This window comes from Ranitomeya variabilis, chromosome 4 (assembly GCF_051348905.1).
Source record: "Ranitomeya variabilis isolate aRanVar5 chromosome 4, aRanVar5.hap1, whole genome shotgun sequence".
Lineage (NCBI taxonomy): Eukaryota > Metazoa > Chordata > Amphibia > Anura > Dendrobatidae > Ranitomeya > Ranitomeya variabilis.
This window is the reverse complement of record NC_135235.1, coordinates 194118728-194134012: the sequence shown is the minus strand read 5'-3', so window position 1 is coordinate 194134012 and position 15285 is coordinate 194118728. Positions and strand designations below refer to the sequence as shown.

The 15285-nt window shown below is 43.7% G+C and overlaps 1 protein-coding gene across 3 annotated transcripts in view; it reads left to right on the top strand.

Annotated features, from left to right (window-relative positions):
- Positions 1–5423, top strand: part of LOC143770172 (BAR/IMD domain-containing adapter protein 2-like) — a 113313-nt gene extending 107890 nt beyond the window's left edge. For 2 of the 3 annotated variants that reach the window (XM_077259516.1, XM_077259518.1), the window contains one exon: positions 1387–5423. In XM_077259516.1, the coding sequence (XP_077115631.1) occupies positions 1387–1459 (73 nt within the window). In that variant the 3' untranslated portion in view covers positions 1460–5423. The remainder of the gene's footprint in view (positions 1–1386) is intronic. The other variant, XM_077259517.1, reaches the window with a different exon arrangement.
- The last annotated feature ends 9862 nt before the right edge of the window (positions 5424–15285 follow it).

Below are 15285 nucleotides of genomic sequence, written 5' to 3'. Positions count from 1 at the left end.
AAAGTACTGAAACATTGAGCATTAAGCAGTTGGACTTGTGCATCCAAGAGTTTAGAGAAGGTCACATTACGTTCACCTGAAAAGGTTAGAGGGCATTCTAGGATCATCCTGAAATTTTGCCCGAAAGCCTTGTATCCCTAACTTTTGTGAGTCGTGTATAATTGGAGTTAATATTTATCATGTCCGATCCTTCTTTCATCCATTGGGCCAGAGAAGGAGGCACCAGTGCTCATAGGATAGTCAGCCAGTCCAGCTGAAATCAGCACGTCCAGCTGACTTTGCTCTGATATATTTTACACACCTGTCCTGCATATCCTGGGCTCACCTTCCTTCACCTTGTTCCGCTGCCTTTTGTTGTGCTTCACATCGGGTTTTACAGGTTCCCAGACCTGGCTCAGTGACATCATCTCTAAGATCCTATTTAAGGCCTATTAGGACATATGATTCTGTTAGGCTCACCTTGTGAAGTGGACGCATTAAGCCCCAGATCTGGGTGGGTACAAGAACCCCCAGCATTGGTGGAACTGGCAGAATGCCACATGAGGAGCGAGGACGAGACACCTTCAGAATCTTGGGAGCGCAGAACGAATTAGGTAAAGTCAGCAGGAATAGAAGCAGGCGAAGCACCATGTGCACAGGAGATGGAGTACTGTACACCAAACTAGAATATTCAATCACAGTTCGGAGACACAATATGTGTCCTATTGGGCCTTAAATAGGATCATGGAGATGATGTCACTGAGCCACGCAACCTGCAAAACTTGACATGGAGCACAACAGAGGGCATTGGATCAAGGTGAAGGAAGCGGAGCCCAAGATGCCTGAGACAGGTGTGTAAGAACATATATGGGGCCTTTAGATTCCATTCCTCTGATGAACTATGCTAATGCTGGTATTTCTATACTATGACCTTAATAAGTTTGCTATTAGTGAGGAGCGAATATACTCGTTACTCGAGATTTCTCGAGCACGCTTGGGTGTCCTCCGAGTATTTTTTAGTGCTCAGAGATTTAGTTTTTCTTGCCGCAGCTGAATGATTTACATCTGTTAGCCAGCATAAGTACATGTGGGGATTCCCTAGCAACCAGGCAACCCCCACATGTACTTAAGCTGGCTATCAGATGTAAATCATTCAGCTGCGGCAAGAAAAACTAAATCTCCGAGCACTAAAAAATATTCGGAGGACCCCCGAGCATGCTCGAGAAATCTCAAGTAACGAGTATATTCGCTCATCACTATTTGCTATATATACTGTATGTATATATACATATATATATATATATATATATATACATATATATATATATATATATATATATATATAATATGACATTTGCACTTTTTTACCTATACTGAAAATTGTTATCTTCTTTAATTTTTTTCAAGGACCAACCCCTTTGCTCATGTGAAGCTGAAGCGAACAATTACTAACGATCGTTCTGCTCCAGTCATTCAATGACCTTGCGATGTCCTTCAAAAAAGATGCTGCTTCAAGAACAGTCAGACTGAAAAGATCTACTATATATAAAAGAAAACTGTGATACTTGGTCTTTTCTGAAACCAGCAAACAGCAGAAGTAACTCTGGAAAGATTCTGTTTACAGAAGTCACGAGAAACGTCCCTGCAACGTGTACGTTGACTTTATTGTCGGATGCATGGCACCGCGCTTTTCTGCAAAAACACAAAATCAGCTGAAAGTATTCATGACCACGACAGTATTATACAAATGTGACCTTCTTAGATCAAATGTGCAGATTGCGTATCCGCCATACACATTCATAAGGTGACTTAAAATGTAGCAACGCGGCTTAAAAATGGGTTCTGTAGGGGCACCATGGGCCAGTTGGCTTTCTGAAGGTTTGGCAACGTTACGATACTCTACAGAATGCAGTCATAGTAAGAAAAGATGGCAGATTTCATGCTAATATTGGCATAGAACTGGGAATAGTTGTTCTCCAGCTACATACTATCCGAGAAGTGGAAAATCTGATTATAAATACATCTGTAACATATATCATTATTTAATATGTGTTTGACTTCAGTTGCGTGTAGCACACAATGTTTTCTCAAAATGTCTGTGTATGTGCCAAATTTACGATAAAAGGAGTAAAAAGTATCAATGAAAGAAGTAAAGGTGACGTCCATAGAAAGTAAAAGGAAGTTGAAGAAAGACTAAGGAAGAATGTAAGAAAGAAGAGTGGAGGCCAAGCCTGGAGGTGAAATGGATTCATGAGAACATATGGAAATGGTGGTCAAAGAGGAAGTCTACCATTACCGGGGCACAAACCTCAGACTTGTACTCAGTAGTAAGACAGAAGCAACTTGATAACTAAAGGCGTATACACCTTAAATGCGCCTGGACAACCATCTAAAGTGTAGGGTGGCCTCCTGAGTAGAAGGATCGGGCATGTTGAATTACAAAGCTAAATAATTTTGTTTCAGCAGGAAAAAGGCATCTGCCAAAAATGTCTGGCGGCAGCATATTCTGCTCTCCGTAATTAAAACGCAAGCATGCTGAGCTGGGCTGGGCATGCGTGCTTATACGGGAGTCAAACGAGTTCAGTCTGCCATTTTCCAAAGTGTATAGGCAGCAAGTATTTGCTATGCAGGGGCAAAAACTCTGATTTTAGACATGTATCACTTACTGTTTTTTATTTTTGTTTTAATACAATCAGTAATTTATCAGCAGGAGATTATCACTACAGGACTAGGTGTCTCGTGTCTCCTAGTCCATCCTCATCAGCTTTGTGTAAATTTATAGTGTACACAGAAAGCAGCCAATCAGTGGAGTGGGCGGGGTTATACACAGCTTGTTATTCTGAGCTCTGCTAGATCTTCTGCAGAGAAATCTTTTTATCACAACTGCTGCACCCAGTAAACTAAGTGATACATCGCCGGAATCAGGGACTCTGTCCCTACATCATGCTGCTGTCAGATAACATAGCAAATCCCTGCTGACAGATTTCCATTAAGGTGGAAAAGAAAAACCCAAAATACAAGCTTTCATAGGTCTTCATGGTCAAAACTGATGATGTGTGCTGGAGTGTAGTCTTTGAAGGTTGACTACATAAAAATTCATATAATTACGCCCTGGAATATTGAAGAAAAGTAAAAAGTTTTTGAAAGTTTATGGGAAGTGTAAGATGGTAAATGTTACGTGTTTGCAGTTTCTCTATATGATGGGACAGTTGAATACCGCCCTTGATGAGAGAAAGCAATGTTGTCTGTTTTTTTATCTTTAGGAAAGACTAATAAAGGAAGCCAACCACAGGTAAACATCCTGGGTTTATTTAAAGGGGTTGTCCAGTTTTAAAAAGCCATTTTTCAACTATTATTTTAGGAAATTCTGAAAAGTTTTGTCCCTCTATTAGGGTATGTGCACACATTGCAGATTTCCTGCAGATCTGCAGCTTTTTTTCCGCGCAGAAACGCTGCAGATCCGCAAGTGATTTACAGTACAATGTAAATCAATGGCAAAAAAATGCTGTGCTAATGGTGCGGAAAAATCTGCACAGAAAACGCAGCAGATTCAAAAAAGGACCATGTCACTTCTTTTTGCAGATCTGCTGCGTTTCTGCACCCGTTCCATAATAGAAATCTGCAGGGGTAAAAAAAGGGAGAAATCTGCACAAAAATCTGCAACGTGTGCACATACCAAAAAAAGGCGCAGATTCTGACCTGCGTTTTCTGCCAAGAAATTCAGAATCTGCACAGAAAGTTCCACAGTCAAATCTGCAACGTGTGCACATAGCCTAACAGAAAAGAGCAGACCACTAATTTTAACTGGAACTATGTAATGCCTAATTTTTGCTGTGGCGGCGCTGCAGGGAAATTGAAAACAGATTACAGCTGATCGAGGGTGGGACCAGTAAAGGGACAACCCATGATTAACTCATTAAATTGGGGTGCAAATGTAACAAAAAAGGATTGCTCAAAGCAGACAACCCCGTTTACAGCCTGAGCATCAGAGGCTGGTATTATTTAAAGAACACAAACTCCAAAATATTTAATAAATATAATTTTAAATATTAACAGGACCTAATGTAGATGGTCAAATGTTTTTAGAAACAAAAAATCCTTTTTTATGTAATTTTTACATACACTACATTTGATATGTTTGTATGTACTGGAGCCCCGACCTCAGTGTACTCGAGCCCTGACCTCGATTTACTGGAGCCCTGACCTCAATGTACTCGAGCCCTGACCTCGATGTACTGGAGCCGCGACCTCAGTGTACTCGAGCCCTGACCTTGATGTACTGGAGCCCTGACCTCAGTGTACTCGAGCCCCAACCTCGATGTACTGGAGCCCCGACCTCAGTGTACTCAAGCCCTGACCTCGATGTACTGGAGCCCCGACCTCAGTGTACTCGAGTCCCAACCTTGATCTACTGGAGCCTCGACCTCAGTGTACTCAAGCCCCAACCTCAATGTACTGGGGCCCCTACCTCAGTTTACTCGAGCCCTGACCTCGATGTACTGGAGCCCCGACCTCAGTGTACTCGAGCCCTGACCTCGATGTACTGGAGCCCCGACCTCAGTGTACTCGAGCCCCAAGCTCGATGTACTGGAGCCCCGACCTCTGTGTACTCGAGCCCTGACCTCGATGTACTGGAGCCCCGACCTCAGTGTACTCGAGCCCTGACCTCGATGTACTGGACCCCCGACCTCAGTGTACTCGAGCCCTGACCTCAATGCACTGGAGCCCCGACCTCAGTGTACTCGAGCCGCAACCTCGATCTACTGGAGCCTCGACCTCAGTGTACTAGAGTCCCAACCTCGATCTACTGGAGCCCCGATCTCAATGTACTCGAGCCCCAACCTCGATGTACTGGAGCCCCGACCTCAGGGTACTCGAGCCCTGACCTTGATGTACTCGAGCCCTGACCTCAATGTACTGGAGCCCCGACCTCAGTGTACTGGAGCCCCGACCTCAGTGTACTGGAGCCCCGACCTCAGTGTACTCAAGCCCCGAAATCAATGGAAAATCCTTGCTGTATATAAAAGACTCCATTGTGGTTTGTGCTACATGTTCCCTTAGTTCTCCTCTAGGTAAACCTATTTATATCAAATATTTTGTCCTTTCTGAATCCAAGATTGAGCAATGCATTTAAAGTTATAGCATATGAAGTATATTTTGCTAGCCGTTTTTATTCTTAGAAGTTAAGAGAGGACTAAACGATATCGATACTGGACAATGTATAAATTGTAAAAGTATGGGAATTACGTGAAATGTTATTTTTATGGCGAAGATGCTTATAGGCTGCTAACTAAAATTTTAGCCAGTTGGGATCTTCTCATGCATATTCCTATAAGTGGTATGTGGCACAATGTCAATAAATGATCTATTCCTATAATGAAGACATGACGGCCATTGCACATAAAGGTTTTCTTAGAGATTAATAAATCATTTATAAATTGTGACCTTGTGTTGACTCATCAATGACGAAGAACATGTATGCCAATGATTGGATTCTATAGCGCCTGTAACATATTGTAACATTGTAACATACATTGTACTATACACACCAAAAGAAAATGCTAAACGGCACTAATAATTATAATATCAACTTTATTAAGGAACAGGTAAAACCAAATACATAAAAAATGAGACACCACAGAGAACTGACACAGCTGGCAGGGATGGCTGGAAACTAAGTGGCTAACATAGAACAACCACCTCCCAATATGATATTAAGGCAGATAGTAATAGCATTCAACCAGTACCAGAGTATAGCTACCGATATGGTGACTGACAAAAAAGTGCAAAAGTGCGAATCATACAATAGTAACAATTAATAAATATTCACAAATGTGATGTAGTACCAAGTGGTATACTATATACTATAAAAGTATGTAAAAGGCACATTTCGCTAAGGAAAGCTTCGTCCAGCTTTCCTTAGCGAAACGTGCGTCGGGTGTGGTTGGGTCCCTGGCTGGTGGCACCTACTAGGTAAATATGTTCCTCCTGGTATTTACTAATGGATGTATGTTATGCTTTCCGATATGTTGACTGATGCCTTTTACATACTTTTATAGTATAAAATAGAATCCTATAAAATAGCATCCCTGCCAGCTGTGTCTGTTCTCTGTGGTGTCTCATTTTTTATGTATTTGGTTTTACCTGTTCCTTAATAAAGTTGATATTATAATTATTAGTGCCGTTTAGCATTTTCTTTTGGTGTGTATAATTACTACTGCTTGGCTTAATTAATTTTGCTACTTATAGGTGTTTATACATTGTACTATGTTGAAATATGTCGCTAACTGAAGAAATAGATATTGTATTAATCCAGATCGTCGTGTCTTGTTATGACTGAGTGCCATCATTCATTTTGTGGTATATAGTAACTATAGCTGGAGCCTGAAGAAAAAATATACAGTAGGGTCTTGCACAAAAGTTTTGAGATTCATCCAAATTTGAGTTTTACCAAAGTTTGTTGCTTCAGTGTGTTTTCTATGGTTATCAAAGTACAATAATAAAAATTTCAGAAGTTTTTTAAACTTATAGACAAATACATTAAGTTTATGCAAAGACTCAAGATTTACAGAGTTGATTATATTTCCAAGAGTAACTTCTCCCAATAATCGAAGAGCAAATTGGTGATGATTATCAGCAATCTTAAATACGCAGATACAACATTGATAGCAACAAGCGTAGATGGAAAATGCATCTTATTACTGAGTGTCAAGATGGGATTCTCGAACATCGGACTACTACTCAAGACAAAGAAATCAAAAATATTGACTACGGCCAGGTATGACAAGGACACATTTGAGGTGGACCGTGATGAATTGGAAGTTGTAAAGGACTTCAATCTACTTGGATCAATGATCACTCAAGATGCGGCAGCGACACTGTAAATCAATAGGAGTCTAACTATGGGCAAATCAACAATGAAGTCACTGGACAAGGTCTTCAAATCGAGTAACATTTCACTGGTGACGAAGACAGGTCTCGCACACAGTTTGATCTTTTCTGTGGTAACATACAGATGTGAAACCTGTAAATTAAACAAAAGGACAGGAGAAAAAATGGCACCTTCAAAAAGTGATGCTGGAGAACGATGTTATCAATACCATGGGTGGCAAGAAGAAGAAACAAATCAATTGTGAGACAAATGAAGCCAGAAATGTCACTTGAAGCAAGGGTCAGAAAGCTATGACTTGCCTACTTTGGACACATCATATGAAGAGAGTGTCAGAAGAATTAAAGGAACAAGGTGAAGAGGAAGACCAGCAACCCGATGGCTGTTTACTATCAACGTAACAGTGGAGAAGACCCTGGTGGACCTATCTAGGCCTGAACAAGGTTGACTTTCCTACAGATCGTACATCCATCAAGTCGCTAGATCGAGCCAAAGGCCGCTAAATACCAATAAATTATTATTATAATTATAATGAACAATGGTTTTTCTAGTATGATGGAGACCATGCTACAAGTCACTAAATAGTTGAGCGAACAGAACATTGAAATTTTGAGTTCATGACCAAGAAACTACCTAGATCTCAGTCTCATTAAGAACCTGTAGTCAATCCTCAAAAAGAAAGAGGACAAACAAAAACACAAACTATGATTAACTCCACGGACTCATTAGACAAGAATGGGTGGTCATCAGTCAGGATTTGGCCCAGAAGCTGGGACAAACGGCAGAAGTCTTATGAAATACTGACAATAGTGCTTCAGTAACTATCAAAATATCTGACACAAAAAGATCTAAAATCACTGAAGCAGCAAACTGTGAAAACCAAAATTTGCTAGTCTCAAAACTTTTTTCAGCAACTGTATAAGTTAGTGCTATCCACAGAACAACCAGTTCACATAATTAAGTAAAGTAAGCAAATGATTCAATGAGCAGATACAGTATACTGTATATGAAGTCAGCAGCCTTTAGTTATCCATCTTCGGGGACAATTTTTTCTTACTTAAATGCATATAATTGGGGCGAAAAATCTTTTTTGCAATTGAAGTATTGTCTGTTACTGGCTGTAGAAATAGACTCCATCAGTCAGCTTGCTGAGATGGCCACATGGGGAGTTCTATATAACTCTTTCTTCCTTATTTTTCTGAGCTCCTCTCATCTAACTTATGACCACAAACCACATTAAAGTTCAATGTGCAGAGATACAAAGAGACCGTAAAAACTCAAACTGTGCAAAACTTTTTTAATAAAACCCAAATACAAAAATGATTTTTAGCCTAAAATACATGCATTTAAATAAGAAAAAAAGGCCCTAAAATTGGTCAACCGCTCAACACCGTATTCTTAAGAGGGTTATACAGCCAATCATTTTTTTTAAGTGTGGACTAGATTAAAATAAAAAAAAAGTAATATTGATTATTACTGATCCACATCATAGATGATTCGTGGTCTTTACCCTTTGGTCCTTCTTTATTCACAGGAAATGCCACTCAGCCAATAACTGTTTTACGCAGATCACCGCTACAAGCCACTATTGGCGGGGCAAGCATTTTCTGTTTGCCAAAAAGGGACCAAGAGGTAGAGAGACCTGTAGGTACCAGATGATCGACAGAATGGGATGGGAGTGGAGTGGAATCCGTAGAGGTGAGATCCCATCCCACCGGAAAAGATGATGTCTTTTCCATTAGTCACTCGACCCTGCAGCCAATCCATTGCTTCAGATGACTGAATGAATGAGATGCCATCGCTTCTGGTCTTGGTGAGGTGCACAAAGGAGGGGGATTGGATTGGTAAGTAACTCTTATTTTCCCTTCACCATGACAGCACCGTACGTAAGAGATGGCATCCACTCCCAGGAACAGGAAACCTGCAGCAGAGATAAAAGGGGGCGGCACCTCTCTCCTCAGTTTTGGTTTCCTGTTCCTGCAGGTGGATGTCTGTGGCAGATCGCATACCTCCTGGGGATCCCCCTCTGATGTTACCAGTCTGGAGACTGAAGTCCGCGGTGTGGGGGCAGCGGGGTTCGGTCATGCGCATCATCCTAACATCCGAGGGGGCTGCTGTGTGCCGTGCCTCATCACCCCGCTGGACTCCCCGGCGACCGCTCCTTTCAGGAGGCTGGTCCAGGAAGGGGCGTGTCCTTCACAACGCTGGCGCCGAGTGAATGGAACGGCTTCCGATCTCACAGGAAGTGACATCACATGCCGGGGGAATCGGTGTGCTGGACACTTCCGGGAGGAAGTTGCTCCAGAGGCGCGCACACCGCTCCTACCCAAATAAGAAAAGGTAGATGCGGTAACTGCCTTTTGTACAATGAAAAAGAAGCAACACAGCACTCGTACTAATAATCAGTATAGGTGCTCAAGTAGGATATCCAGCCCAGGAATCCAAAATCAGAAAAAACTTGGCACTCAAGAAGAATTTTGGTGTAAAGAAGAAGATCCTTTAATGTGCATCCACAAAGATATAAGTTTGAAGGTTTTCGGTCCACATCCGGACCTTCATCAGAACAATTTTACTGGTATAGTAGGTAAAGCGTGTATGGGGTCAGTGTTGGTTCCAACTGGATTACTCAACTGGCCTGGATGCAATGGGAGATCCTGTGGATGTCAGCGCACATGGAATGTGGCGGAAGTCGCTCAGAGAGACGCACCTCATCCACAGGATCTCCCATTGCATCCAGGCCAGTTGAATAATCCAGTTGGAACCAACACTGACCCCATACACACTTTACCTACTATACCAGTAAAATTGTTCTGATGAAGGTCCGGATGTGGACCGAAAACCTTCAAACTTATATTTTTGTGGATGGGATGCACATTAAAGGATCTTCTTTACACCAAAATCCTTCTTGAGTGCCAAGTTTTTTTTGATTTTGCCTTTCGTACAATGGCAGAACCCGCAGCTCTACCATATGAGGACATGGGAGCCCTAAAAGATCCCCTTGACTAAAAAGCGGATGCTTTTCTGAAGTCAGCCTGGGAGCCGTCAGCATGGTCATTTAAACCCGGTGTAGCCGCCACTTGTGCAGCACGTGCTGTGGTCAAGTGGTTAGAAGAACTGAGTGAGCAGATTAAAAACAAATGCCCAAGAGAGAGGCTACTGGAAGCATTACCCTCCTTGCAGGGAGTGGCAGGTTTCTAGCGGATGCTGTAGCTGACTCTGTCTGATGTGCCACCCGTGCATGCGCCTTATCCAACTCAGGGCGCAGAGACTTTTTCGTGATAGCAGACAACAAAGAAAACTGTGTAAGGACAGTCACGAGAGTGATGGAGGTGCTAACCAGGCTGGGCTGCATAATAAATTTTAAAAAATCAAGATTAGTTCCAGCTCAGGTACAAGAATTCTTTGGGATTCAATTGAATTCAGCCAAACAAGAGTTTGTCTTCCCAGAAAGAAAAATTCAAGCCATTCAACAAAAGATAAAACAGGTACAACTGGGTCAGCCCATTTTGTTAAGGAAGGCTCTTGGGTATCCTAACAATGACAATCCCGGCGGTCCGATGGGCACAAGCCCATACAAGAGAGTTACAATGGCAGATACTATCCGAGCAGTCGACGAATCAACACAGCTTGAAACAAATGATTCTTCTATCACAAAGAGTACAGGACTCGTTAAAGTGGTGGCTGAGAACCGAAAACTTAAACAACGCTGTGCCTTGGTCGGTACGGAACCTAATGGTGCTGACTACGGATGCAAGTCCATGGGGTTGGGGAGCACACCTGGCAGGTCAGATCCTACAGGGTCAATGGGAACCCTCAATGAAGGCAGCATCTTCCAATCTAAAAGAATTGACAGCTGTGAGGCGACCATTTCTTCATGCAAAAAAGGAGATCCAGGGGAAACATGTGGTGGTGCTATCCGACAACAGCACGACTGTAGCTTGCATAAATCGACAGGGTGGCACAAGATCAGTATCCCTTATGGCAGAAGCCAAGGAGCTATTCATATGGGCAGAAAGCAACCTTCTCTCCCTGGCTGGTACATACTTAAAAGGGTCAGAGAATCTCGTAGCAGATTTTTTAAGTTGTCACGTGTTACATCAGGGAGAGTGGTCCTTGAATCAGGAAATTTTGGGGGAAATCTGTACTGTCTGGGGCACGCCAGAAGTAGACTTGTTTGCCACAAAATAAAAACCGGAAGATGAACAAATTCTACTCCCTAAACCCAAGAGAACACCCAGAGGGAGTGGATGCTCTTCTGTATCGCTGGAAGTTTCGGCTGGCATATGCATTTCCCCCGATTCCATTAATCCCAATAGTCCTTAAGAAAATCCGGGAAGACAAGGCACGAGTAATCCTTGTAGCGCCCTTTTGGCCAAAAAGGGCATGGTTCACATGGCTCAGACGCATGTCTATCTCGGACCCATGGATCCTTCCGGATACCCTGAACCTCTTGCACCAGGGCCCAGTACAACACCCTCAAGTACACAGGCCTCATCTCACCAGCTGGAACTTGAAAGGGGGCTCTTACTAGCAAAGGGGTTCTTGAACCCTTTCGTGACCACTTTGCTTGCCAGCAGGAAAAAAGTCACGTCAGATAAATACCAAAAAATTTGGCAGAGATTCCTGGAATTTTCTGGGCGACAGTTGTCTGAAACAAGCCAAAAAATTCCAGTAAAAGAAATTCTAGAAATTCTCCAAAAAGTGCTAGAAAGAGGACTATCTACTAGCACCCTAAAAGTGCAAGTCTCTGCCCTGGGTGCGTTGTTTGACCAAAAACTTGACCACCTATAGGTTCATTCGAGCCTCCTTTACAGTCAGGCCCTCAAAATTACTACCTAAGGTGGCTCCCTGGGATCTAAATTTAGTTTTAGATGCCCTAACCTCGCCTCCCTTTGAGCCTCTTACTTCCATTTCAATAAAAGCCTTGACCCTGAAGACGGTCCTCGTGGTTGCCCTGACTTCAGCTTGACGTACCTGCAATGTTATGGTTCTCAATGGCAAGAGAACATAGCCCAGCAAACATAAGAACTAGCTCTTGGAAGGATGGAAACTAAACTGACCATGAACTAAACCTGCCGCACAACTAACAGTAGCCGGGTAGCGTTGCCTGCGTTTTATCCCTAGACGCCCAGCGCCGGCCGGAGGACTAACTAATCCTGGCAGAGGAAAATATAGTCCTGGCTCACCTCTAGAGAAATTTCCCCGAAAGGCAGACAGAGGCCCCCACATATATTGGCGGTGATTTTAGATGAAATGACAAACGTAGTATGAAAATAGGTTTAGCAAAATTGAGGTCCGCTTACTAGATAGCAGGAAGACAGAAAGGGCACTTTCATGGTCAGCTGAAAACCCTATCAAAACACCATCCTGAAATTACTTTAAGACTCTAGTATTAACTCATAACATCAGAGTGGCAATTTCAGATCACAAGAGCTTTCCAGACACAGAAACGAAACTACAGCTGTGAACTGGAACAAAATGCAAAAACAAACGAGGACTAAAGTCCAACTTAGCTGGGAGTTGTCTAGCAGCAGGAACATGCACAGAAAGGCTTCTGATTACAATGTTGACCGGCATGGAAGTGACAGAGGAGCAAGGTTAAATAGCGACTCCCACATCCTGATGGGAACAGGTGAACAGAGGGGATGATGCACACAAGTTCAATTCCACCAGTGGCCACCGGGGGAGCCCAAAATCCAATTTCACAACAGTACCCCCCCTCAAGGAGGGGGCACCGAACCCTCACCAGAACCACCAGGGCGATCAGGATGAGCCCTATGAAAGGCACGGACCAGATCGGAGGCATGAACATCAGAGGCAGTCACCCAAGAATTATCCTCCTGACCGTATCCCTTCCATTTGACCAGATACTGGAGTTTCCGTCTGGAAACACGGGAGTCCAAGATTTTTTCCACAACGTACTCCAACTCGCCCTCAACCAACACCGGAGCAGGAGGCTCAACGGAAGGCACAACCGGTACCTCATACCTGCGCAATAATGACCGATGAAAAACATTATGAATAGAAAAAGATGCAGGGAGGTCCAAACGGAAGGACACAGGGTTAAGAATCTCCAATATCTTGTACGGGCCGATGAACCGAGGCTTAAACTTGGGAGAAGAAACCCTCATAGGGACAAAACGAGAAGACAACCACACCAAGTCCCCAACACAAAGCCGAGGACCAACCCGACGCCGGCGGTTGGCAAAAAGCTGAGTCTTCTCCTGGGACAACTTCAAATTGTCCACTACCTGCCCCCAAATCTGATGCAACCTCTCCACCACAGCATCCACTCCAGGACAATCCGAAGATTCCACCTGACCAGAAGAAAATCGAGGATGAAACCCCGAATTACAGAAAAAAGGAGACACCAAGGTGGCAGAGCTGGCCCGATTATTGAGGGCAAACTCCGCTAAAGGCAAAAAAGCAACCCAATCATCTTGATCTGCAGACACAAAACACCTCAAATATGTCTCCAAGGTCTGATTCGTCCGCTCGGTCTGGCCATTAGTCTGAGGATGGAAAGCAGACGAGAAAGACAAATCTATGCCCATCCTAGCACAGAATGCTCGCCAAAATCTAGACACGAATTGGGTTCCTCTGTCAGAAACGATATTCTCCGGAATACCATGCAAACGGACCACATTTTGAAAAAACAGAGGAACCAACTCGGAAGAAGAAGGCAACTTAGGCAGGGGAACCAAATGGACCATCTTAGAGAAACGGTCACACACCACCCAGATGACAGACATCTTCTGAGAAACAGGAAGATCCGAAATAAAATCCATCGAGATGTGCGTCCAGGGCCTCTTCGGGATAGGCAAGGGCAACAACAATCCACTAGCCCGAGAACAACAAGGCTTGGCCCGAGCACAAACGTCACAAGACTGCACGAAGCCTCGCACATCTCGAGACAGGGAAGGCCACCAGAAGGACCTTGCCACCAAATCCCTGGTACCAAAGATTCCAGGATGACCTGCCAACGCAGAAGAATGAACCTCAGAAATGACTTTACTGGTCCAATCATCAGGAACAAACAGTCTACCAGGTGGGCAACGATCAGGTCTATCCGCCTGAAACTCCTGCAAGGCCCGCCGCAGGTCTGGAGAAACGGCAGACAATATCACTCCATCCTTAAGGATACCTGTAGGTTCAGAATTACCAGGGGAGTCAGGCTCAAAACTCCTAGAAAGGGCATCCGCCTTAACATTCTTAGAACCCGGCAGGTAGGACACCACAAAATTAAACCGAGAGAAAAACAACGACCAGCGCGCCTGTCTAGGATTCAGGCGTCTGGCGGACTCAAGATAAATTAGATTTTTGTGGTCAGTCAATACCACCACCTGATGTCTAGCCCCCTCAAGCCAATGACGCCACTCCTCAAAAGCCCACTTCATGGCCAAAAGCTCCCGATTCCCAACATCATAATTCCGCTCGGCGGGCGAAAATTTACGCGAGAAAAAAGCACAAGGTCTCATCACGGAGCAATCGGAACTTCTCTGCGACAAAACCGCCCCAGCTCCGATTTCAGAAGCGTCGACCTCAACCTGAAAAGGAAGAGCAACATCAGGCTGACGCAACACAGGGGCGGAAGAAAAGCGGCGCTTAAGCTCCCGAAAGGCCTCCACAGCAGCAGGGGACCAATCAGCAACATCAGCACCCTTCTTAGTCAAATCAGTCAATGGTTTAACAACATCAGAAAAACCAGCAATAAATCGACGATAAAAGTTAGCAAAGCCCAAAAATTTCTGAAGACTCTTAAGAGAAGAGGGTTGCGTCCAATCACAAATAGCCTGAACCTTGACAGGATCCATCTCGATGGAAGAGGGGGAAAAAATATATCCCAAAAAGGAAATCTTCTGAACCCCAAAAACGCACTTAGAACCCTTCACACACAAGGAATTAGACCGCAAAACCTGAAAAACCCTCCTGACCTGCTGGACATGAGAGTCCCAGTCATCCGAAAAAATCAAAATATCATCCAGATACACAATCATAAATTTATCCAAATAATCACGGAAAATGTCATGCATAAAGGACTGAAAGACTGAAGGGGCATTTGAAAGACCAAAAGGCATCACCAAATACTCAAAGTGGCCCTCGGGCGTATTAAATGCGGTTTTCCACTCATCTCCCTGCTTAATTCGCACCAAATTATACGCCCCACGGAGATCTATCTTAGAGAACCACTTGGCCCCCTTTATGCGAGCAAACAAATCAGTCAGCAGTGGCAACGGATATTGATATTTAACCGTGATTTTATTCAAAAGCCGATAATCAATACACGGCCTCAAAGAGCCATCTTTCTTAGCCACAAAGAAAAAACCGGCTCCTAAGGGAGATGACGAAGGACGAATATGTCCCTTTTCCAAGGACTCCTTTATATATTCTCGCATAGCAGCATGTTCAGGCACAGA